Source organism: Juglans microcarpa x Juglans regia, chromosome 4S (genome assembly GCF_004785595.1).
Source record: "Juglans microcarpa x Juglans regia isolate MS1-56 chromosome 4S, Jm3101_v1.0, whole genome shotgun sequence".
Classification (NCBI taxonomy): domain Eukaryota; kingdom Viridiplantae; phylum Streptophyta; class Magnoliopsida; order Fagales; family Juglandaceae; genus Juglans; species Juglans microcarpa x Juglans regia.
Genome location: NC_054601.1, coordinates 755376 through 779831, shown reverse-complemented (window position 1 = coordinate 779831; position 24456 = coordinate 755376). Strand labels below are relative to the sequence as shown.

General features: G+C 34.3%; 4 protein-coding genes across 5 annotated transcripts; 2 read left to right on the top strand and 2 right to left on the bottom strand.

The window, feature by feature from the left end:
* Positions 1-281: 281 nt before the first annotated feature.
* On the bottom strand, positions 282-3029 carry LOC121263705 (deSI-like protein At4g17486). Of its 2 annotated transcripts, none has more exons than XM_041166747.1 (3): positions 2677-3029; positions 1641-1880; positions 282-723 (listed from the first exon to the last, which is right to left on the bottom strand). In XM_041166747.1, exons 1-3 carry the CDS (start codon positions 2813-2815, stop codon positions 482-484), a joined length of 621 nt encoding a protein of 206 aa, XP_041022681.1. In that variant the 5' UTR covers positions 2816-3029; the 3' UTR covers positions 282-481. The 2 variants fall into 2 exon arrangements, with proteins under 2 accessions (XP_041022681.1, XP_041022680.1); XM_041166746.1 differs by having other exon boundaries at positions 1641-1928; positions 2677-3027.
* Positions 3030-7126: 4097 nt separating this feature from the next.
* LOC121263704 (zinc finger protein 3) lies at positions 7127-8394 on the bottom strand. Its single transcript, XM_041166745.1, has one exon. The coding sequence runs from the start codon at positions 8177-8179 to the stop codon at positions 7316-7318; it is 864 nt and encodes a 287-aa protein (XP_041022679.1). The 5' UTR covers positions 8180-8394; the 3' UTR covers positions 7127-7315.
* A 5858-nt stretch (positions 8395-14252) lies between these two features.
* Positions 14253-15712, top strand: LOC121262692 (class V chitinase CHIT5a-like). The gene is given in 4 exon segments (XM_041165279.1): positions 14253-15264; positions 15267-15461; positions 15464-15502; positions 15681-15712. Coding segments are annotated over 4 exon segments (1278 nt in total).
* Positions 15713-20040: 4328 nt separating this feature from the next.
* On the top strand, positions 20041-23557 carry LOC121263703 (two-component response regulator ARR12-like). Its single transcript, XM_041166744.1, is given in 7 exon segments — positions 20041-20194; positions 20290-20422; positions 20853-21005; positions 21425-21817; positions 21940-22016; positions 22107-23106; positions 23109-23557. Coding segments are annotated over 6 exon segments (2025 nt in total). The 5' UTR covers positions 20041-20194; positions 20290-20292; the 3' UTR covers positions 23381-23557.
* The last annotated feature ends 899 nt before the right edge of the window (positions 23558-24456 follow it).

Sequence of the window (24456 nt, the reverse complement as noted above, 5' to 3'; positions counted from 1 at the left end):
CCCCGACAAGGAAAACATTTTGATTGCAAATGCCCCACTAATTTATACATGATCACAAGTACCCCACACTCAAAATAAATAAAATGTCTCCCTACAATCCATAATGATAAAGCGACTAGGGTCCCCTCCTCCCCCACCTACCTTGAATTGAAAATGAGGACTCTCTTCTCTCTCATTCCCTCTCAATAAACTACATCTCTCGCCAGTTCAACGTATGTAACCACAACTAATTAACAAAGAGAGAATTGCAAGATGTAATTCCACAAGTAAAAAACAGAGACTTGTAAAGGCATATTTCCATTGAAGTAAAAATAGAGAATTTTACAGAGCAGAAACGCTGCAACGTTCCCAAGCAGCGATTTTTTCCCTAACCATAAGACAAGATCAGTGAAATTAATCTGAGAGACAGTAATTTGCTATTTTCCCTATCTTTTTTGCTCGACTCTAGAGAACTCTAGTAAGTATCAAGATCAGAATGCCATTAAAGCTTTAAAGTTAAGGTTGAAATTGAAGACGAATGAATCAAAGAGGAAGATGGAGGGATATAATGGCTTTGTCTGGCACTTCTTATTGAAGGAGGTGGAGGATTAGCAGAAGATGCAAACCTACTTGAATGGCTCCGGAATTTCTTCTTCTCTCCTTCATAAACCCTATCTCCCGATTTAACTTGCCGAACTTTTGCTTCACTGACACCTGCCGGAAGGACACAATTGCAGAGAGAACCTGTAATTCATTAAAATAGAAAACATGATTATTATAACATTATGTCGCATCTTCTTTTTGCTTAAGTTAGTAAACGGAGAACTATGGCTGCAGATGTTCATAAAAGTGGTACTCAAAAAGTGTCTTTATCCCAGTATATCTAACTAAATTTTTGATTCACGCTTTCATTATTGATGTGAGAGAAAATCTACATAAAACAGCAATGGATTGGCTAAATAGAGCAGGTACGAAACAAAATGATTCAAACAATTGAATTCAGCAGAGTGAAATTAACTGTATGCAATTTTCAGAAATAAAACCAGAAGAAAACACAATAGGCAAGAGCTCATTTCATAATATCGTTTGAATCTTGTTTCCTAATCTCTAGTATCTGTCAATGAAAAATAGCTGCTTATTCATTCCTAAAAACAGCTTTGGTAGCAAGAGCTCAAATTGGAATGTTGAAGAACACAATAGGACAAGAATACACAATGGAACATAATGATAAAATGCGTGCTAGAATTGGTTATGATATCTGTGGGTAAAGGGGAACCACTAATCTCATACTCATGGTAACTTATGGGTGACTTCACGTTCAAAAGGAAGAAAGCTGCGTTTATGAATTTGAAGGTCTTTTGTTATGCAAGCAGCAGTAATACTTCTAATTGTCTATTCCAATTGTTGCATCAATGACTGCCACCTTGGCAGTTGCAGCACTAACGGCAGTTGCAGAAAGGTGGAGTTTGGGCAATGGCGTCAATTCTGGTGAAAAATGTGGTGTTTTGCCACCTTTGTCAACAGAAAATCTACATTGTTAAAGTTCTAGATTTAAAAGGAAAAAAAGCATTATACAATGTTCTAACAAGTAAGTAAACGGTTCATACATAAAAACAGCAACAGAAATGTAAAAAACAGCAATCTTATGGTCAGTTTCTTACCAAGTCGGGCGAGTCTGTTGACCCACCTAGGAATGGGTTTTCCTGTCAATCTGGTACACACGTCATTGCAGAAATGGTTGCAGTTTTTCGTGATAAGATGGTAAGTGTTTCCACAGTACCCTTCAGCTAATTTCTCCATAAAGGCACGGACCTCCTTGGGACCTAGATCAGTTCTTCCTATCAATATCGATTTCCTGAATGTGAAACCAGGACAACACTTTGGTTCCACCTCAAAAACCCCTGAAGTTCCATGATCGTGTGCTCCAAATGCGTATTCAACATCATGAACTGTACCAAAATTAACAAGAAAATCCCACAACTATCGAAAAAGTAAAAATCTAGAACTGCTTAGGATTTGATGGAGTTAACAAATAAGCATATCTACTACAGAATTTAATTCCCTCATTTACCATTTATTTGGCTGCCGAAAATTAAGGGTTACAAAATAGTTTCATCCATAATTTTCTTGTTTGCTGGAATATTAAGAAACTCGAGCCAACCCAAATAAAGCCACATAGTTAGATATATTTAGTTAATTAAAGTTTTTCTTTTCCTCACTTTCCAAACAAAGAAATAATCATGCATACAACAAAATTACTTTTCTTTGGAATATATCACTCCTTACCCGATCCCACAATAAAAAAAAAAAAAAAAAAAAAAAAAAAAAAAAAAAAAAAAACACTAAAGACGCATATTAATAAAAATTTCCATGGTAAATTCATCAATTTCTAAGCATCCAAAAGAACAAAAAAAAATCTGGGTTTCCATCACTCAGCACCTAAACAAACAGACTACAGATCTGAACTTGAACCCAAGAAGAAAAATGCAACGAAACATGGAATAATAGGCATCTTATGACAGCCCCAAGTTCAATTAGCCGTTAAAAACCCAGTTTTTCGTTTCTCTCATTCATCTTCCTTCACTATCTTAGCACCGAAAACCCTCAAAAACGTTTAAAATAAATAAACGACTCATGATTTAAGAAAGGAAAATAAACAGATAAATATAATAGCCCATGCTATAAAAAAAATCTCACCTTGCACGCCGGAATGGTAGACCCCAAGGCCGAGCCAGTACGCGTAGCCATTAATCGGCGTCAGATCGTAAACATTGAGATAAACTGGCACTGTTCCTTTCCTTTTCTTCTTCGCCAGCGATACCATTCTACACAACATTCTTCACCCTCGATACTGTCGCTTCCGGGAACTCAAAGAAACCGGGAAGTATTTTGGGGTTTAGACAATAATTTCGAGGAATTCGAGGGGTTACAAACAAGGAATTTTGGGTAGTCGTCGGAATTTCTAGGTGAGCTTTATTTATTACTTTTTTTCCTGGGAAGAAGAATCTTCTAACTTGTGCTCTTCTGCAGCCGAACCCGAAAGTGCCTTTAATGCGTGCTTTTCCCTCAATGCTCCACTCCCTCATGATTCAGTATTTTATTTATTTATTTATTTATCTAAGTAAATTTATCAATTATTATTATTGTATTTACTGTTTAAAAAAATTATCGTTATCACTCCAAAATTCAAGAATTACATGAAAAAAAATGAATTGCTAATGATTTTTGATCCCTCCATCTCTCTTCAATGTCTGCGAGCCGAAAAATTAGAAATAACATTTCATTATTTCTACAGATTTTAGTAAGATATTTTAATATGTCTAATTTATTTTAAGATATTTATTGTATTATTTAGTATATTTTTACAATAAATAATTAGTTAAAGTTGGTAGGATTATGCCGCTGAAACGATAGCTCTTGAGAAGTAGTAATTCGGGAGTTTTTAAATATAAATTTATATGAATTTATATAATACATTAAATTTATTATTTAAAAAAATAAAAGAGTACTGTTACATCTATAAAGTAATTATATAAAAGTAATTCTACAGATTTATGTGAGTTAATCTGATCTGATAGATTTACTTTACAATAAAAATAATTTTATAATCCGATAAACTATATAAAATCACATCAATTTGTAATATTATTTTTATGTAATTTATTTATAACTAAAATATTTCTTCAAATTAATTGCTACTTCACTTGGTGGGATTCTGTACTTTTGTTGAATAAATCATTGAATACAATTACAAAATATCCATATTCCATTTTTTTTCTTTTTTACAAAACAAAAACAAAAATAAAATCACAATAGTAATTAACGTGGGCATGCATCGTTTAGGTTGAATTAAAATCAAAGTCATGAATATAAAATTTGGAGCAGATATTTATTCCTTTAAAAATTAAAAAAAAAAAATCCTAAGATGATTCCAATAGGCCCTAGACTCACCACTCAATGAAATGGAGAACAAAAAAAGGAATCCAATAAAGTAATGGATGGGGTGTAGTCTACGGTTTGATTATTTTTTATTTTCTAAAAAATAAATATATAAGTTGAGTGGTTCCAACGAATCAGATTGTCTCATTTATTTTAAGATAAATAATAATAATAATGATAATATAATTAGTCCAGAAGAATCAATGAGGAAAGGAAAGGACATGATTAAGAAGATGGGTCCAGGCATGCGGAGCAGCATGGTGTGGGCTGCCCCCACGCGCAAACTGTCTTATATATTATTAATTAATGCTTATGCTTTTGGGCCCAAAAACAATAACAAAATAGAAGAGAAACTACAACAATTTCCATCTCTCTCGTCAACGCTTCCTCTAAATTTAGTTACACAATTCAGTTAGGATTAGATAAGATATTTTATTAAAAATTAAATAAAATATTTTTAAAATATAATTTTTTAATATAATTTTTATTTTAAAATTTTAAAATTTAAATTATTTATTATATTTTATGTAAAAATTTAAAAAAATTATAATAATGAAATAAGATAAGATATTTTGTGTAACGAAACCGAGCCTAAATTTTAGACCACACAGTTACCTATGGTTATTAGAAGATAGACGATTCTTCTCAGCATATATTAATATTAATTTTATATATTAATAAATATTTATGACATTCACGTGTTATATCTATTTCATTCTTTCAATATAGTTTTTATAATTTTTTGAGTAAATATTATAAACAAATATATATATATATTAGCCTAAAATATATATATATATATATACAAAAACTCTATTTGCACACCGGAGGGGTACCCCGCGTACACGGGCCTCCACGTGAATAAATGAAACATTGCGTCTCATATGCAAGCAGATTCTCTTCCCTTGGTCACAGACACAAAGCAAGCTCTTATGCTTCCTCACCCACGAAGAGCTACATTTCGGCGAGGGAATCTACTTCCCACAAGCCACAAAAACAGGTTATGCTTCTTAACTTTATCTCCTCTTCTTCTTCTTCGTTTTTTGTCTTCGCATTCGTGGACCCAACCGTGTTTCTCCCTGCCATCGTCTTTTCCAAAGCAAGCTCTTATGCTTCCTCACCCACGAAGAGCTTCATTTCGATGAATGTGAAGGGTGAATCTGCTTCCCACAGTCTTTGCATCCGAGCTCGCTGCCTGGTTTTTCACTGGCACTGCATGAATCCAGTTCTTTAGTTTTTCAAGAATTTTTTGGATAATAAGAATGTTTGTTTCGTGGGAATGGAAGATGAACTGAGAAAATTGCTGGAATGGCCAACTGAATGTAATCATTTTCACACGAGAGCTGTAGGACTGGGTCATTTGGCTGCAAGGGTTCTTAAGAACCCCGACCTTCAATGGCTTGGTTTGGCTGGGTTAGCAGCTGCAGTTGGGATGCACTATAAGGAACCAAAAAATGGAACTTTCTCTGATTTGAGTTCTTATACGTTTTTTTCGAAGGAAGAGGTCGAGTGGCTAAGGAATGAAGAGGATGAAGAAAATTTCTGAAATAGAAAATAGGGATGAGTTTGGCGCTAGATGATGAGATGGTTTCTCAAATTGAGGTTTTTTTTTTTTTTTAATTTTTTTATTAAAATAATAATATAAAAATGACGTGGCTAATACCACGTCACACGATTCCGCAACAGGTACCCAACGCCAGGTACCTGTAGCAGAATTGATATAAATATATATATATATATATCGATACGTTGCGGTTGGTAAATGATTTGGGAATGGGCTCTTGTCTTAAAAAAACGAATGATCTGGGAATGGGTTGGTTGGGCCCAAATCAATTAGTAATAGTTATTCCTGCATAAAAGTTGGGCTTATGCCCACACTCTACTAAATCAGTATGATTTAGAATTTAGATAACAAACTTGTTAAGGAAACATTGATATATAAATTAACAAACTGAGTTGTAGTATTTTCTCTACTTTGGTAATGTTTTTGCCAGGCTACTATTATACAGTAATTATTTCAGACTTTTTTTTTTTAAATATTTTAAAAAAAATATACAAATTCACTAGTAATAAATTTTTTACAAAAATAAAAAATAAAATAAAATGTCAAACCCAGGGTGCAAACTATAATTTTGTGTTTTTGTGAAGTCTGTGAGGGAGGGGCTCGTAAGATGTTGTGGTTTTGTGTTCTCTGCAGAAACAAAGTTTTCATCTAATGTATTGATCCTTATGGTTTTTGTGTGGGCTTGCTTATGTGGAGCACTTCTATTGGATGTTGTTGATGGCTTAGCAACGGACGGTCTGTTCCAAAGAGGAACTGATACACATATATACTGTCGTGAAAAATGTGATGCGATGTAGACTAGCTTTTATATATATATATATATATATATATATATATATATTAGATAAGAATACAAGAAAATCTTTGATAGATTTTTTTGAGGTACTTAATGAAAGTGACAAAGTACACGCTCCTCATTAGAGGACAAACATACTCTACATCTCCACTTGGTTTGAAGATTAAAATAGTGGAACACGTCTTTATCTAACTATGCAAGTGTGAACAAGAAAACTATTTATATCTTCATCTAAATTATGTTCCTAAGCTTATCCTGATGCTTTTTTTTTTTTTTTTTCCTACTTTTTGGTTCATATCTTCATGTATTCCGTGTAATCCTTTTGTTTTTGGTCTTTTGACGTTACCTAAAGCTAAGCTTTTTTTAAATAAATAAATAAATAAACTGGAGTGGGAACTCCACGTAATCTCTCTCTCATTGGCCTCCTTCTAATCCATGCTTCGTAACTAGCCAAAGTGATATTTCTTGACCCTGCGTTTTGGGGATTCTGAAAATGTTGTTATCATCTTCATATTGGATTTGGGTTCTAATCACTTCAATTAATAAACAATAATTTAATTAATTGAGTAAACCCATATTGGATTATGATTCAATCCTAAGATGAGACTACTGCCAAGGCTTTTTTGGAGGAGAGTTTGGCGTGCAAGTTTTAAATGGTCACAGCTCAACATTTGGTGCATTATGGTTGGGCTCTCTCTCTCTCTCTCTCTCTCTCTCTCTCTCAATTTTTAATTGAAATTGTTGAATGTGGAAATTTCTGAAAAATGATCACTCTTTCTGAAAAATGTACAGAGGCAGATAGATCATAATGATCCAATCTTATTAATTGACAACAATGTATTGATCTCATCCAACCAGAAAACGAAGTCAATTCCATTAACTCTCAACTAACTACATGAATCCACAAGGTTTTGTAATACAAAAATATACAATTTAATTAATACCGAAAGTAGACAAATTTGGACAAACTTTTGACTAGGAGCAAGAGTGAAGATCGAAAAAAGAAAAAAAGAAAAAAGAAAGACGAAGCGTGCAACTTAAAGCTTGAGAGACAAGTCAAGCTTCTTCATCTCCTCTTGATTTGTCCTGTAAAGAGCAGTACTATCTGCAGACCAAAATCCACTAAATTCATCGTCACAGGCAGGAGAGCCATTCATCGTTCTTGCTAGCAAGCCAAATTTACCAACGCTGCCTCGCGAAAGCGATCCTACTGCTGTGTGAAAATTCCCAACTGCTGGTTGCTGGTCAATGAGGGGTCTTGACCAGCCCCGAGGTTCCCAGAACCCACCTGAAGATGATTTCTGAGAAGGCTTTTGGATCATAGAATGCGCCTGAATTCCAAGCGATCTGTTATTATAATTAGCACCATGAAGAGGAAGAGAAGCCATGCTTGGGTAGTGCTGGTGCTGGTGCTGGTGCTGGTGGAGGGAATGCCCAAAAGCTTCTGCGGAGGCCAATATGTGTGCTGCTATCTTTTGTCCTCTTTTTGCTAGAGTCCTCTCTCTTTTGTGGGCATTTTGGTGGCCTCCTAGTGCTTGTGAACTATAGAATTTTCTTTTGCAATAGTTGCAAGAGAAAACTCGTGGCTCGGCATAAGAAGCCTGATCATCATGCAGGGGATCAGTTGCTGATGATGGAATCTGAGATGAACCCACGTCCAAGCAATCAATGAGATTGAGCTCTGCGTCAAATCCACGATCGGACTGATCCTCATGACTACAGACATTCAGATCTAAGAAGATATCTGGCTTTGTCGTCTCCTTTTCATGACCTTCATCCTCTTCTATAACTCCCAGGTGCTTGTTTTCTTCTGGGTATTGCTGTGGTGTATTTGGACATGGATAAGCCTCTTGATTAGCAGAGAAGATGCTATTACATGGCTCATTCCTTGTTGTTTCCATTGGAGGATACCTCTTTTTCTTGGCGGTTTATGAAAAAGAGATTATAAAAAGTCATTCACGGGACAAGTAAAATGCCTTGTGCTATATATCCAACAAACATACAGCACTGTTCTAAAAGAGTTTAAAAATAGTAAAAGCTGAGCCGTATGTTGGTAGGTTTACTTGTTCCCACACGCTTAATTCACGACACTTTGATCGACTTATAAAAATATCCTGTCAAGAACTGCTTAAAGTGCCATTTATGTTCGATTAATGAGACTCTTGGGGCATCTATAAAAATATGTATAAATTTCTTTTGATTTTGCTGAAACAAATTTATTTTTTTTCAGCGAAGCTATATATATCATGCAGAACTGCTCAAAGTACCTTGATGATCATGAGGGGACAGGCAACCATGCGTGTGTATACATGTAACCCGCGGACGACTTTTCTCTGCACCGTGACCCTGGTTGCATGTTATTAATGCATCTGTCCCCCTGCACATTTTTTGTGGGGGAGCACTTTCCCTGGATGTTTCCCTTCTAAAAATAAATGTGGCCGAACAAGCAATCATTGATACTATTTATCTTATATATGCAGATCAGTTGAGCGAGCTACTAGCTAGATTAACTTCGGCCACTTTTGTCCCATTTCACCTGAAAAAATCATTCTTTGTAGGCCAAACTATCCAATTAATATCATCGCATCAGATCAACTAATCAAAAGGGGGGAAATTCCATACTTGGGCTAGCTAGTTGATTTAATTCTATACAATTCTATCTTATTACACGAGAAAAATGTGGTTTTTCCGTTAGGATAAAAGAAGAAGATCAATGCCATGCGCCTTGGCCATTAACACTGTTTCATGCCTATCTCCCCCGTTCTATTTCTGTTTATAAAAGCACCACAAAATGGCTGATCAAAGCATGCTAAAGCTAGCTACCTTGCTCTTACTAATTACCGCGCGTAATTCATACGAAACCAAAAATGACGCAGTAAACGTCATGCATGAATATTTCCAACGCGAATCGTTTAGATAAGTACTGTCATATAATTATATAATTGGCCAAAGACACATGGTTTGATAGCCATAAACTCACAGTTTCTAAAATCCCTCCTCTCCAAATGTATCAAAAAAAAAATACTGTCATATAATTTTGAGTTGAATATTGTTTATTTTTTTAAAAAATAATCATTACATTTAAGCGTGGACTCGACATGAAATCGACGTTAATATTAATTATTTTAATTAATTATAACTAAGTGAATTAGCTACAATATTAAATAGAACATTTGAAAAATTGTCATCTTATTTTAATCGCTGAAATCTTGATTAACCAAATTAATCTTCTATCTCCTAATTACTATATCTCTTTTTGTTTGAGGAGCGAGCTAGAGAAACTAATTTATATAAATATTTTGATTATGGCAATATTTTGTGAGGAGAAATGATAGTTACAGTCAAAAGTATGCAAGCGTTACGTAATTATTTTAAAAAATAAATAAATATAGAATTCATGTATAAAAAATTAATTTTTTAATAATTAATCCCACTCTTTTTTAAAACAATTATAGTATACTTACACACCCCACAATTATGTATTACTCTTTTGTATTACTCTTTTGTGATATGCCTTGATTAGTGGGGATCAACGGCAAATGGCCGACAAGTACAAAGGGGGAGGCCGATGAAGAGCCCCTCTTTTGCCATGATGGTGCTATATATATAAATATATATATATATATATGTATATGTATATATATTATGCTGCATTATTAATATTGTAACAAGATATAATCTCAAAAGTTAACCCTTGGGATACAATCAATATATAGCAATCTCTAATAATATATAATTAAAAATAATATTATTTTCAAGATAGTGATAGGCTTATTACTCTATTACTATCTATCTGTTACTCAAGTATATTACAAGTATTTTTTTTTATCATTTTCTTTTAAATAGTTTTTTAACATATTTAATTACTAAGAAAAAATTAAAAAAATATATAATTTTATTAATACTTACTTCCTTAATTATTAAACAAAATAAAAAATTTTAAAAAGTCAAACATAAAAAAAATATAAATAAATAATAATAAAATTATTCACTTCTTTAAACGTCCTCACGTATACGTATAAAAGTTGGGCAGAAAAAAAGACATGCGTCGGAGTGGACTTTTGCATTTCACTTTCATAGGCTTAGGCAATACAATTAATTGCAAACACTCATGACCATCATCATATCTAACTTCATGTATCGTTTGCTTTTCTTATAAAAAATAGAACCAAATCTCTTTGCTAGATCTGTCTGTCCCCATAAAGGCTCTGGATAATTCCCCATTTCAAAGGCCATAAAAAGAAATCGACAAAGTGCCATCACTTCCCTGCATTAAAAAATCTGAACTACTCAAAAGAAGACAAATTAATGCTCCCTCTTCCTACTAATTAAAACCATCTTGTTATGTAAACACCCCCACCCCTTTCTCTCTCTCTCTCTCATCATGACAACTCAGACATGACAAGGCTAACATGGGCACGATGCAATATGTATTTGACTATGGAGTTCGGTAAATTCTTTATCTACTCTTATCTTGGTCACTACCCTCATCTCAGTCATTTCTTTCATATACTGTCTCTTTGTACAACAACCTTCCACGTTTCTTTTTTGTATGATTTATACAGGTCATATATATTTAAGTACAGTTGCTACCTAATTAAAGAGAGATCAAGACATATGGAACTCGAAACTTCTAATTGCAAGTAATGATCAGGTTATATATAATGTATTGATAAACACCCAGAATTCTTTTCATTTTCATGTGAGTAAAATAATAAAATATTTAGTAAAATTATTAGATTTATGGTAAAAAGCAATTATATAAGTGTTTATTTGAAACAACCTAGCTAGCTAGTTTCGACCATATTAGCTTTATGTTTTGATAAGAATATTGCTTGGGCTGTTTCGATGGAAACAAGATGATCATGATCATGAGCATTTGACATGAAATTGTGTCGCGCGTCATCATATAATCTGTCTTTGTATAATTATCACATCTAAAATATTATAGGTGAGGGCAAAGGAGTAAGCGAAAGAGTCCAAGCTTGACAGGTCTCCAAAATTATTATTATTATTATTATCCAATATTGTATCCTGCATGTTCTAGAACCCAAACAAATATAGGTATTATTTGTGAAATAAAGGTATATATCAAATTGAGCCATTGCAATATTAGTACCTATTAGAATTGTAATTAAATAGTACTGTTAGCTATATATAATTGGTTACAGATTACTTAGAATAGGTTAGCTTATTAACATAGCACTTAAACTGATCAGAGCATCTCTCCAGTCTTTTTTCTCTCTACCCACAGCCAACTATCACTGCATCTACGCCCGGGAGCTGAGCAGCTCCTCCCCCTCCACTTGTCCAACCATTGCCGGCTTTGTCTATTGGTGTTTTTCCCGTTTGTTTTTTAGTTTTCCAGCAATAGCACAAAGATGTCCAGATCTGCTATTTACCGGCCTTCCTAGACCGCCATGCGCCCCTCCATCCGATCCCTCAGTCGCCGATCTGTCGGACGGTAGGAGAAAACTGACCAAACGAGTGGCATGTGTGTCTCACATGCAGCTTATAGTGTGAGTGAGCCTCACGTGCCACCATATTTGGAGGAGTCCTTTGTCGTCACGCGCAATATCATTGGGGTTCGTGGTTTCGGATCTCTCAAATCCAATCGTTCTCTTCTTCCTTAGCGTAGCTCATGACCCACACGTGCCATCATCGTCGGTGGCAGTCTTACGCCAGTGTATCAGGTCATCTACACGTTGCTAGTCTCTTATGTTCCTGCTTTCCCTAACCAACGATCAAGATGAAGTAGTTGTGATAGTCTCTTTCAGCCAGACCAGATCAGCAAAACGCAACATGACCCCTCTCTCACCTGCAGTTTTTAGTCTTAGGTTTATAATCTGTTTATCAGACTATGTTAAAATCGCTTTAAAGCAGCTTCTCTTTGTGGGAATGGGTTTGAGTCAATCTTTTGGCTTACTAACCCACTTTTTTTTTCTTTTTCTTTTTTTTTTGTTTTTATTTTGGTGTTGCTTTTGCTTGCTTTGGGATGATTGTTAGGGAATCTCACTACTGAATCTTGTATCTTTGTAACCGCTTAGTTTTAATCTATGCTATGCTTATCTTGTTGAGGAAAAAAAAAAAACTGATCTGAGCATTGTATATAAGAAAAATTATACTCATCATCATCACATCACACATCACATATTATTTTTTTTTTCTCTTACCAAATATGTGGTGTATGGATGAAAAGTAGAAGAAATCAATTAGTTTAAAAAGAATAAAACCAAAAAAAAAATTAAAAAAATAAAAATAAGTGTGATATGTGAGCCGGGGACGATGAATAGCAAAACTATTGTATATAAATACCTCAACTCATGTACTACTGTACAAGAAGATATATATATACACACACGCGCGCGCGACTTCAATAATGATTTTTAGTCATTTTCTTTATTTTATCCATTTTCTCTCGATACTTCCGACTATGTTTTTCACATAATATTATTGAGAAATACTCTCATATTACCTGTGAATAATATCTTAGGTATGTTTATAAGGAATGAAAAATACTCTCTTGTAGAACCGGTTTTATGAGATGAGTTAGGCCCATGAATTTCTTCATAATATCAAAGCCTACTACAAGACGAATGGGAACTCACACTACTTATCTTGTAACAAGGACTATAAAAAAATACTGACCTGCACGTGAGAGCGGGTGTTGAAGAATAATTACACATTATCTGTGGATAAGGTTTTAGATATATTTATAGGAAATGAATAATTTTATCTTATAAAACTAATTTTATGAGATAAATTAAACCCATAAATTTTTTCATATATCAGAGCTACCTCTCGACGGCTCTAAGGTGAGACAAATTTGGCACCATCACTTATAAATACAAATTAGGATTCATTTCTTCCGGATGATTCGGTTTAGCTAGCTAGCTAGGGTCTTTTCACTAAATAGTCTCTATTATCGAAACATTTCAGAGCAAAAACAACTTTAATTAAACGCTCCCTCACTAAATATTTCTTTCTAAACATATATATTCATCGAATCCATGACCCCCTTTTTTCAAACGTTAATAAAAATATCTCGGAAAGTTTTTTCCATCTAAGCAGTACATTTTAATGAATCCCACCGCTTTCACAAAATCTCATAAACTCATGATCATCTTTAAATTTTTCTAAAAAGCTTTACAAAAATCTTTCAGGAAAATGTTAAATTTACGTACACATTCCCGAAGATAAGTTGTATAGTATGCAATCATGCTATATATCTATCTTTTTCTAAAAGAAGTACTACTAAATTAGTACATGATCTTTCAATCAGAATTTAGCCTATTTGCTCGATCACTTTACCTCTCAATTAACTAATTGTTATATCATTGGTCAGGTCTTTAACACTTGAGAATTAATATTGGCAGGTGTAGAATCATATATAGATCATCGATAGTAAGAAACACCTGAACATTCCTAAAAATATTAATGTAATGTTATCCTAGTTACGTGTACGTACGTACGTGGGTTTGTGTTTGTGTTTGGCCTATTAGGCTATATATTCCCCGCCCTCCACGTAGTACTGTACCAGTCTGGCATATATTCTTCATTAATTGATGAAAACAAGGTCTTAAGTGAAAGATCAAATTCATGTCAAGTGGAAACTTTGTTCAATTCTTGTTCCTCTCCTCGAAAGATGCACTTTCGTTGACACAAGACAATAGGCAGTTTGTCTGCAAAGATCATTGTTTATATTTGGAATTATATTCTAAGTAAGTCCGGCCCTTTTGTCTCCACCTAATTCGTTACTTTCATGTAATTCATGTGTCCACAGGAGAAGACTTCAACAAACACATGCAACAGCTAGCTATGCAACATGTATTTTCGATGCCGCCTATGTTCCCAATTAGCGTCTGTTTACATATTATATGTACACCCGAAGCAACATGTATATATATATACATGATCTCAATTTGTTATACCTTACCCAATATTGCATTTTCTCTTGGATCTAAATCCCAAGATATGGCTAACTTAGGATTCATACCACTTCTAACTCTTGTAATCTTCTACACAATTAATGTTGGAGATGGTGATGCAACCTCTGTGGCAATGCCCCAAAATCTTCCAATGTCTCCTTCTTCTTCCCCACCCATGCCCTACCAGCCACTTGAACCAACTCCAGATTTAAACCAACCTCCTTCAAATTCTGATACACCTTTGGAGCCAGCACCAGCACCATACCCACATCATCATCCTCGTTCATCTCCATTAATCAAAGCTGCCTACTGGCCATCTTTCGATGCATTTCCAGCATCCGCCATTGATACCTCATACTTCACCCACCTTTATTATGCATTCCTTTTGCCCGACCCCATTACATATAAACTCAATGTTACCCAATTTGACCAAGTAAAGATCCCTGAGTTCCTGGGTGCACTTGGGACCAAAAACCCACCCATCATAACCTTACTATCCATAGGAGGAGGCGGTAATGACCCGACTGTATTCTCTAGAATGGCAAGCAGTTGGGCAACACGCAAAACTTTTATTGATTCCACCATTGAAGTTGCTCGAAAATATGGGTTCCACGGTGTTGATCTTGATTGGGAATTCCCGGCTAATGAGGAGGACATGTCAAACCTTGCCTTGCTATACAAGCAATGGCGAGAAACCCTAGTTGATGAAGCTAGGACTTGTGGAAAGTCACGTTTACTTTTAACTTCTGCAGTATACTATGCTTCGAAGTTTACCTTTGATGTGCCTCGATCATATCCAACTTATGCTATAAGCAGATATGTGGATTGGGTTAGTCCAATGTGCTTTGATTATCATGGGACATGGGAAAATTTCACTGGGGAGCACTCAGCACTGTTTGATCCTAATACTAATCTTAGCACAAGTTATGGAATCGGGTCATGGATCCAATCCGGTGTACCGCCCAGTCAGCTAGTTATGGGTCTACCATTGTACGGGCGGACATGGACACTCCAGGATCCGGACACTAATGGGATTGGAGCACCCACGTTAGGCCCGGGCTTGGAGGTGGTATCTTGAATTATGATCAAATATTTGATTTCAATAGGTGGAACAATCCGACGGTTAAATTTGACCACGAAACGGTGTCGTATTATTCATATTTTGGAGACTCTTGGATCGGGTATGATGATGTCCTGTCGATAAGGTTGAAGATCCGGGTCGCACGGTCTTGGCAGTTAAGAGGATATTTCTTTTGGCCCTCGGGCAGGATAAGGACTGGACCATCTCAAGACAAGGTAATATACATTGCAATTGCCAATACTCTTGTTTTTTCCTTAAATAACCACCGGTTTTGTTTCTTCCTTTTATATATTCTCCTTATTTATTTGTATAATTATTCCGTACGTAAACAACCTTAATTAAAGTGGTTACGATTAATTTGGACTAATATAATTTTTTTTTTTTTTTGGGCAGCTTCGAATGCATGGGACATTGATGATTATTGATCTCGATTGGGAGAAAAGTTGTGCTTTATCACTCGTGAATTCTTCGGATGTTTTTATGTGTGTGATTTTATACCAAACTTTAAACAATTGTCTCAAACAGATAAGAAATGATAAATTTAATTGTTTAATTTATATTATAATAGTCCGTAATGTATCTTGTATTATCTTTCTTCATTCGTGGCTTTTACAAGATTGGCATATGATGTAATCTACCCATATATACATGACAACATTATATATAGTGTTATTATGCTCAACAGCCCTACATTACCAATTATTCGCTTGCTTTAGCGAACGCGCGACCAATCGGACACTTGCATCATTATTGCGAGGTGATTAAATTCATCACATTAAGGGTTAGATTCAGATAGTGTTTCATCTCATCTCATTTCATCATCATAATTTTTTTAAATTCTTACATAAAATATAATAAATAATTCGATTTTTTCAAATCTTAAAATAATAATACTATTAAAAAATAATATTTTATTTAATTTTCACATAAAATTATCTCATCTCATCTTATCTCACTATCTAAATCAACCTTAACTCAGCCTGATTGTCAAACATTTATAACGTAGTATAAGATCGATCTATTCTAGCTAACCCATAGTTATGTGTAGGCCCAATTTAATCCCGCACTCACACTTATATCTTGGTACGTATATGCCTCACTCAGTTGAGATTCTCTCTAATTATTTATCAAATGAAATGGTCTCTTAATAGAGAGAGAGATAATTAATAAAACATCAAATACTTATACTATATATAAAAAGAATTTTCTATCCATCGCGTCTACTTATACTTGGCAATTATTGAGTTGACCTTAGCTTCACGTACGTCTGTAATTATTGGCAGGGATTGATCATCATCAATACGCTGTAGGCTTAACTCATGAGTCTGGCACAGAAAAATGGACAGCCATGCATGTTTGAGTGGAACAAGATTACAAATATATATATATATATATATATAATGTTATACACGACACTCTCATTCTATTTTGATTATATTAAATAATATGTGACATATTCATTACCATTAGATGATAAAGAAATATGCAATAAATGATCATTTAATGATGATAAATATATCACATCATACTTAGTAGGATGAAAACGAGATGATAATATGGTGTATAGAATTTTTCACATACATATATATATATATATATAGTAGGAATCCACTCCAATTAATGTTATAAAATTTTGGGCATGCATATATCCCCGGTGGGAGACAAGTAGACAACATGTTAATTAGCACGCATCAGCATTTTTATGATTTATCAAATAAAAGTTGAGGGCTGAGGGAGGGAGGGCGGTACCATGTTCTTCCACCCCTCACCAAAAAACCCTATTTTATCAGTCCATGCTGATCACCTTAAATCATGCCAATTAAGAGAAAGCTAGACGGCCATGTGACTCCAAAAGGAAAAAGGAATCTCAAGATTTTCCACCCAGCCTGAATCTTCTAGATATAATATAATATAATATATCTATATATTATACGATACAAAGTGCACTATATATATATATGTTGGTATTGATAGTTTTCTGATTATCATGCAAGTTTTGAAAGTACCCCTTCTTGATGTTAATGGGTTTGTTGATGATCATTATGCTTTTGATTTTTAAATTTTAATAGATAAATCTTTTGGTGGCTTCTTTGGACTTTGGACCATGATGGTGCCATTGGATCCTTATAAGCAAGCAAGATGTTCTAATTTCAAAATTGATGTAATTATAACATATGTTCATCGTCTTTTTATTTTTATTTTTTTTTAAAATACAACATCAAATAATTGGTAAATAAGTAAGAAATTAATAATAAATATTTTTTCAATCAGAATGATAAAAATCAAAATTTAAAGAAGCATGTATTAATGGTGATGAACGCTAGCTGAGGAGACCCTTTTCCATTCTCGATCCTTTTGAAAGTTGCAAATCAAAATAAAGAAGAAATTAGTAGAAAGTGTGGGTAGGATGATCATGAAATTAAGATAAAAAGTTACGACTCCCAATGAATAGTGAAGAAGGGTGGAAAGTAAACATAATTGATAGATGATGCAAGTTTCCATTGATGTGTTTGTTTGAGAACCACGTGTTATAAGTTTATTCGCACACCAAAAATGTAGTGGCCATTCAACTATATGCTCATTCGCTATAGCTTTCCGTGCATCGCATTGCCTTTTTTTTCTTTTTCTTTTTCTTTTTTTTTTTTTAATTTTACCAAGTCATCATCGTACTTGTATCACCTACTTTTTTTTTTTTTTTTTTTTTTTTTTTTTTTTTTTTTTTTTTTTTTTTTTTTTTTTAATTCGGAACCGCGTCTTTGGCTTTCTCTCTACAACTTGTGTTTAAGATACGACCTCTCTCTTTCAACTAATAATACAGCTATTTTTGTGATGTTTCATTGGAAAGTTGTCATTAATGATGTTAATAGATTCTCTATAATTTTTTTATTTAAATATTTTTAAAAATTTAGAGACCTATAAACATAACACCCATACCTCATAATATTTAAATATTGGCTGAATCCTAATATTAAATATAATTAAATGAATAATACTAGATACAATTTTTTAGTATAAATCTCATGCATTCCTTTTAGAGAAAGTATAGTCTATTGTAAAAGAAAGTTAATTTTTTTATTTATTTAGATTTCAAATTTCTTACTTTTTTAAAAATATGTATGAGAAACTTAGGCTGGGTTTGGATACACAAACATCTTTATCTCATCTCATCATTACAACTTTTTAAAATTTTCATATAAAAATATAATAAACAATTCAATTTTTTCAAATTTCAAAATAAAAATAATAGTAAAAAATTATATATAATAATATTTTATTCAACTAATATTCAACATTTCATCTCATATGAAATGTCTATCCAAACCCAATCTTGAAATTGTATAAATAATTTCCTTAATTAAATTCATATTGATTCGTACTTTTTTAAAAAAGAGCCATGATACATGCACGGAAACTTTTTTACAAAATTTGCAAGAAATGGGTAAAATTTTAATGATTAATGCTAGTTATAAGTCTCGTGCAAGTTCCTTAAAAAAAAAATAGATCTTATTAATAAAAAATAATATTTTTTAAAATTTTTTAAGATGAGATCTATTTTTTTATAAAGATTAATTTCTCTTGTTATTATGTTCTTATGCAAAGAATTTTCATAAAAATGCTTCAAGAATAAACAGTATTTGTTTTTGGGAGGGTTGTTTTGGATTTGGGTTTGGAAAAATAGGAGGGAAATTAATGGGTTTTCAAATAACCTCTTTATTGGGGTTGGGTGTAGCATTAGGCCCTAATGAAAAGGAAAAGGCTTTTTGACCCTTAGCTTATTAAAAGTCCCAAAACTGAAAAAGGAATCAGTTCAGAGTTCAGAGGAAGAAAGGGTCGGCAAAGCAAGCATTCCTATCTTATTTTTGGTTATATTATCAGCAGCACGCTTGCGCGTGCTCTCCGGAATCCACCAAAACAAAAAAACTAAATTAAATTCCGCCTTTATTGTGGTATCGAGTCTCCGATATTGCCAACAACCATTTTCAATAATGCTAAAGCCGACCAAACAAGAAATGCCTGTAAATATTATTAAAAAAAAAAAAAAAAACATGTATGGCGTTTCATTTTCAGAAAAAAAAAAGAAGAAATTCTTAGCCCAAAATCATTTTGAAAAGGACCCTCCTTTCTTTCTTTCTGAAGACTGACGGCATAAGACTCCAAGAACATTCACCAATCAAAAGCAACTACATCACGATGATTTTTCCCCGGAAATAAAACGTGGTTCAGTTTCGTAAAACATCTTTTTCAATGTTGAAATATTCATTTTATATATGTTTAATATTAAATAAATTGTTTTTCTAAAAATAAAATAATAAAACTTATGAAAAAGTAAAACATTAGCGCATAAAAATTACTAGATAAGATCCTAATTACTATTTTCTAAATTAAAAATGTATTTTACACGATATATAAAATTACCTTTCTATTTAGATTAATGGTTTAGAAATATTCTAACGGAACTATCGTTTCGATTATATATATAATGTATTAATTGAACGTTTAATCTTAAAAAAAAAAAAAAAAATTGAACATTTTCCCTTTTCTCCATCCCTTTCCAAATTATTAAACATTTCTGCTTAAATACTCGGAAATTTCAACGCCCAAGTTTCAGCTTCTCCAGCGCGTGAGTTACACGCAGTAGAACCCCTTTGACGACACGAAGTGGAAAATTTGTTAGTTTGGCAAGGTATAATAATATGCTATATTTCAGTGACGCTCAAATCTCCATTCTGCAGATTTCACAGTTTATAGATAGTAGTTTCATTAGATTCCTTTTCTCTCTCTTTCCCCGGTCAAATTGCCACTTTTACAGTCTCTCTCTCTCTCTCTCTCTCTCTCTGAATTCATATCACATACTTACATAATCTTTGCAAATCCTTCTCTGCTTCTCTCTGTTCAGTAGATTCTGGGTTTGGTCATTACCATAGAACATAGAGCATATTGTTGGAACGGTCCTTTTCCATTGTTCTTGTTCTCTGAATTTTGTCCATCAGTCTGCTTGCAGAAAATGACAGTTGAGCCTATAATGGATGATTCCAGAGATCAGTTCCCCATTGGAATGCGTGTGCTCGCAGTTGACGATGACCCCACTTGCCTCTTTGTCTTGGAGACCCTTCTTCGTCGATGCCAATATCACGGTTTGCATCTTGTGCCTCTTTTCTTAATTCCTTTGCTTTCTATAATCAGTTTTTGGATATGGGTTTCTGAATTTGTGGTTGTTATTAAAATTCTTCTATACAAATTGTTTCTTTCTTTGTTGCTATAATCGTAGTACGTTCAATCTGTATGGGTTCCTTACATTTTTTTACCACACCCTTTGTTTTTTATGTCTACTTTCTCATATATTGGATTGGGTTTCTCTGTTTGCGGAAATATTTTCTCAGATATCTGCCTATTACTGAGATTCGTTCTTTATTTCGTGAATTTTCTCTACTCTCATATTATTGGACTATGGCTTAGTTGAGTAATTTTGGTTGTTTATGTAGCCTATCGGGAGATATCTGAAAAGCATTTATTTATTTTTTAGAAACTTGGCCTGATCTTCGTCATGAGTTTTGGATTTTGCAGTTACGACAACGAATCAAGCAATCACAGCATTGAAGTTGCTGAGAGAAAACAAGAACAACTTTGACCTGGTCATCAGTGATGTTCATATGCCAGACATGGATGGCTTTAAGCTGCTTGAGCTTGTGGGTCTTGAGATGGACCTGCCTGTCATAAGTAAGCCAGGAAGCAGGAGCACTAATTGATCTTCATCATATCAACTTTTCTTTTCTTTTTATATTGCCATTCTACCGTGAAGTTTCACTTGTGGAAAACAAAAATTTGTCGTTGATTTATCAACAAAAACGTGTTGTAGATTAAATAATAAGGGTTATTTAAACTGGCTTTTTCTAAAACTTTATCTTTCCGATCTTTAAAACTTCGACAATTTGATGAACTGTGAGATTTTTGTTTTTAAAAACAAAATGCAGTATGTTTGTCTGATTTCCAGAGAAGAAACATAGGGCATTTTTAAAAGCACTTGAATATATGTTGGTCCGTTTACAACGTGCTTACATTCTGTGAGCTTATTGTTGGATTGTGGTACTCTTTGCAGCATGTGGTTAGTTAATCGGGCTTATTTTTAACATTTGTAGTGTTGTCCGCAAATGACGATCCCAAGCTAGTGATGAAGGGAATTACCCATGGAGCTTGTGATTATTTACTGAAACCTGTTCGAACTGAGGAGCTGAAGAACATCTGGCAACATGTTGTCAGGAGAAGGAGATTTGATTCAAAAGACTCAAATAATTCTGGCAGTCAAGACAAGCCTCATCCTGGCATTGGTGGAGGATCAGGGTCAGCTGGGACACTTTCAGATCCGAATGGGAAGCTCAATAAAAAACGGAAGGATCAGAATGAAGATGAGGATGAGGAGCATGATGAAAATGTGCATGATGATCCATCAACTCAGAAGAAGCCTCGGGTTGTTTGGTCTGTGGAGCTGCATCGCAAGTTTGTCGCTGCGGTTCATCAGTTGGGCATTGACAGTATGTTCTTTACCTATCATTAAAGTGAAAACCTCTGCAGTAATTATTATTCCACTTTTAATGTTTCAGGCATGGAGCCTTTTCTTATAAGTTCATTATGTTTTATTCTCTTTTGGATGCAGAGGCTGTGCCAAAAAAAATCCTAGATCTGATGAATGTTGAAAAGCTTACAAGAGAAAATGTGGCAAGCCATCTTCAGGCATAGAATCTGATCCTTCTTTTCTAAGGTCGTGATATAAACTTATTATTGATTACAACAGGATGCTTACTACTTTATTTATGGTTGCAGAAATACAGGCTTTATCTTAAAAGACTGAACAGTATGGTAAACCAGCAAGCTAATATGGCGGCCGCCTTAGGAGGTACAGATTCTTCATATTTACGAATGGGTTCTCTGAGTGGACTTGAGAATTTCCATACCTTGAATGGATCTGGGCAATTTCATAACACCAGTTTCAGATCCTTCCCACCTAGTGGGTTGCTTGGTAGATTGAACACACCAGCTGGTATGGGAATGCGTGGGCTTTCTTCTTCTGGAATGACTCAACTTAGTCATGCACGAAGTTCAAGCGGCTCTACTGTTGATCAGGCTGACTCACAGCAGGTAATACATCCTGGAAACCATAATGGGGGTGTACTTCAAGGAATGCCGATGACACTAGAACTCGATCAACTACAACATATTAAAGGTGTTACTCATGTCAGGGAGCTGTCCACTGCTATTGATAATAGAGCAATTTTCCCCATTTGCAGTGGCCTCCTAGATGCCAAAACAAACATTGGTAGCTCAAGCAATCCTCTTCTTGGCGTTGCAAACACAACCTTGATGTTAGAACGAAACCCTCGAGCAGTTCAAGGTGGTGAAGTATTTGGAAATCGGTCCCCTGTTTCATTGGCCTCCTTAAATTCTGAATTGTCTTCCTCCTTGCTGGATCACAGGAGATTGAATGAAAACTGGTCAACTGCTGCTCAGTCATCTGGGATCCATTCAAATTCTTTTCAATTAAATGACTGCTTTAAACAGACTACTCAATCTACCATGCATCAAAGTAATGTGAGGGATGACATGTCTAAAAGGGCAATTCAAATGGGGAGTAATCTACATGATGTTTCTTCTGCTACTTCAGTATCTACTGAATTGCAGGATAGAAGGTCAGACATGCAATGCAGAGCAAGCCTGACCAGCAGTAATGCTGGGAAAATAAGTAATCATGCCGGACCTCAAGGCTGGGTAGACCATAATGAGGATAGTTCTTATCGCTCCAATGTTATGTGTAGTAAAATGAACTCTATGATCCCGTGCAAGGTGCTGTGGGTCCATTCGTTCAGAGTTCAGAACCAAAGAACTTTCACCCTGACATGGATTTCAATTCAATTGGACAATCAAATCTTTTTGATCCTTCATACACGAAGCATGATGAGGTCAATAAATCTCATGTGGAGACATCACTGAAGTTGAAGCAGGGGCTCAGGGACCAAAGGAAGCCACAAGAAAGTTATATTTCTAGTAGTTTTGGCTCATTGGAAGACATAGTGACTGCAATGGTGAAACGGGTAATATAATATAATATTTGCTTTAGCTTTGCTAATAGATCTGTCTTCTTTTATAGTTTGACTGTAATATCTTGACTAGACGTGATTTTCACATGCTATTTTAGACCCCAGCCATTAGATTAAAACAAACTGCTATATCAACTTCGTGGTAAATATGCTGAAAGGAGAAAACTCTTGGTTATTTAACCAGTGATTGCATTTCAGTGATATTTTCCCTTTGTTTAGTTGTTTCTTTGAAGCTAATCAAAGAATCAAATTAAAGTAATTTCTTTCTGATGATATTATTTTGAAGGACCAGTGGGATGTTGTAGGAGAGCTTAGCATAGTATGATTTGATTATTTGTATGGTTGTTTTTCATCTCTTGGTTCTTAAACAACTTAAGATTTCATAATCAAAGGTTAAATAGCTCAGTAAGTAACTAATCCATTGTTCGCAAGACAAAAACTTAGAATTTCCCAGTTTCTACCTGTTAAACTGAGGCGTTGCAAGCAGCTCTTGAATGAACTTGGACATTTATGCTTTCACCATAGTTTTACCTGTTAACCATCAGTCCTTTCATTATCATCTCTTCTTTGCAATTTTAACCTAAATCATCTTGTAGCAAAAGTATTTATCTCTTCTTGTTATTCAATCTAAAAGAGTGTTGTAATACTAAAGAGAACTAATTTAAATCGTTATGGCTATGCACATGCATGTGGGTATACTGTTTTGTATGCATGTATGCCTGCAGCACGCCTGGGGGAATTTACTCGTGGAGGGCTCTTGTTCCTGTGCATGCAGCTACAAGTTTTGTAACTATCACAACCAACAATAATCTGTTGTGTATCTTTAATGACAATATAACTTAGATGTGTGGACAATATAAGCTCTCTTTTTTTTTTTTTTCTTTTTTTTTTTAGGCTCATCAATCCGGTATTAGTTCGTACGAGCAAATATATTCATTCAAGGCTACACTATTCTCATTAGCGTGGCTCTTAACTGATTAATACAAAGGAATATGACATAGAAACTAATAGGATTTGGTCAATAGAATTGTGAACAGTTACCGAGATTACTGAAACGTCGTGAACAGAAACCGTGTACA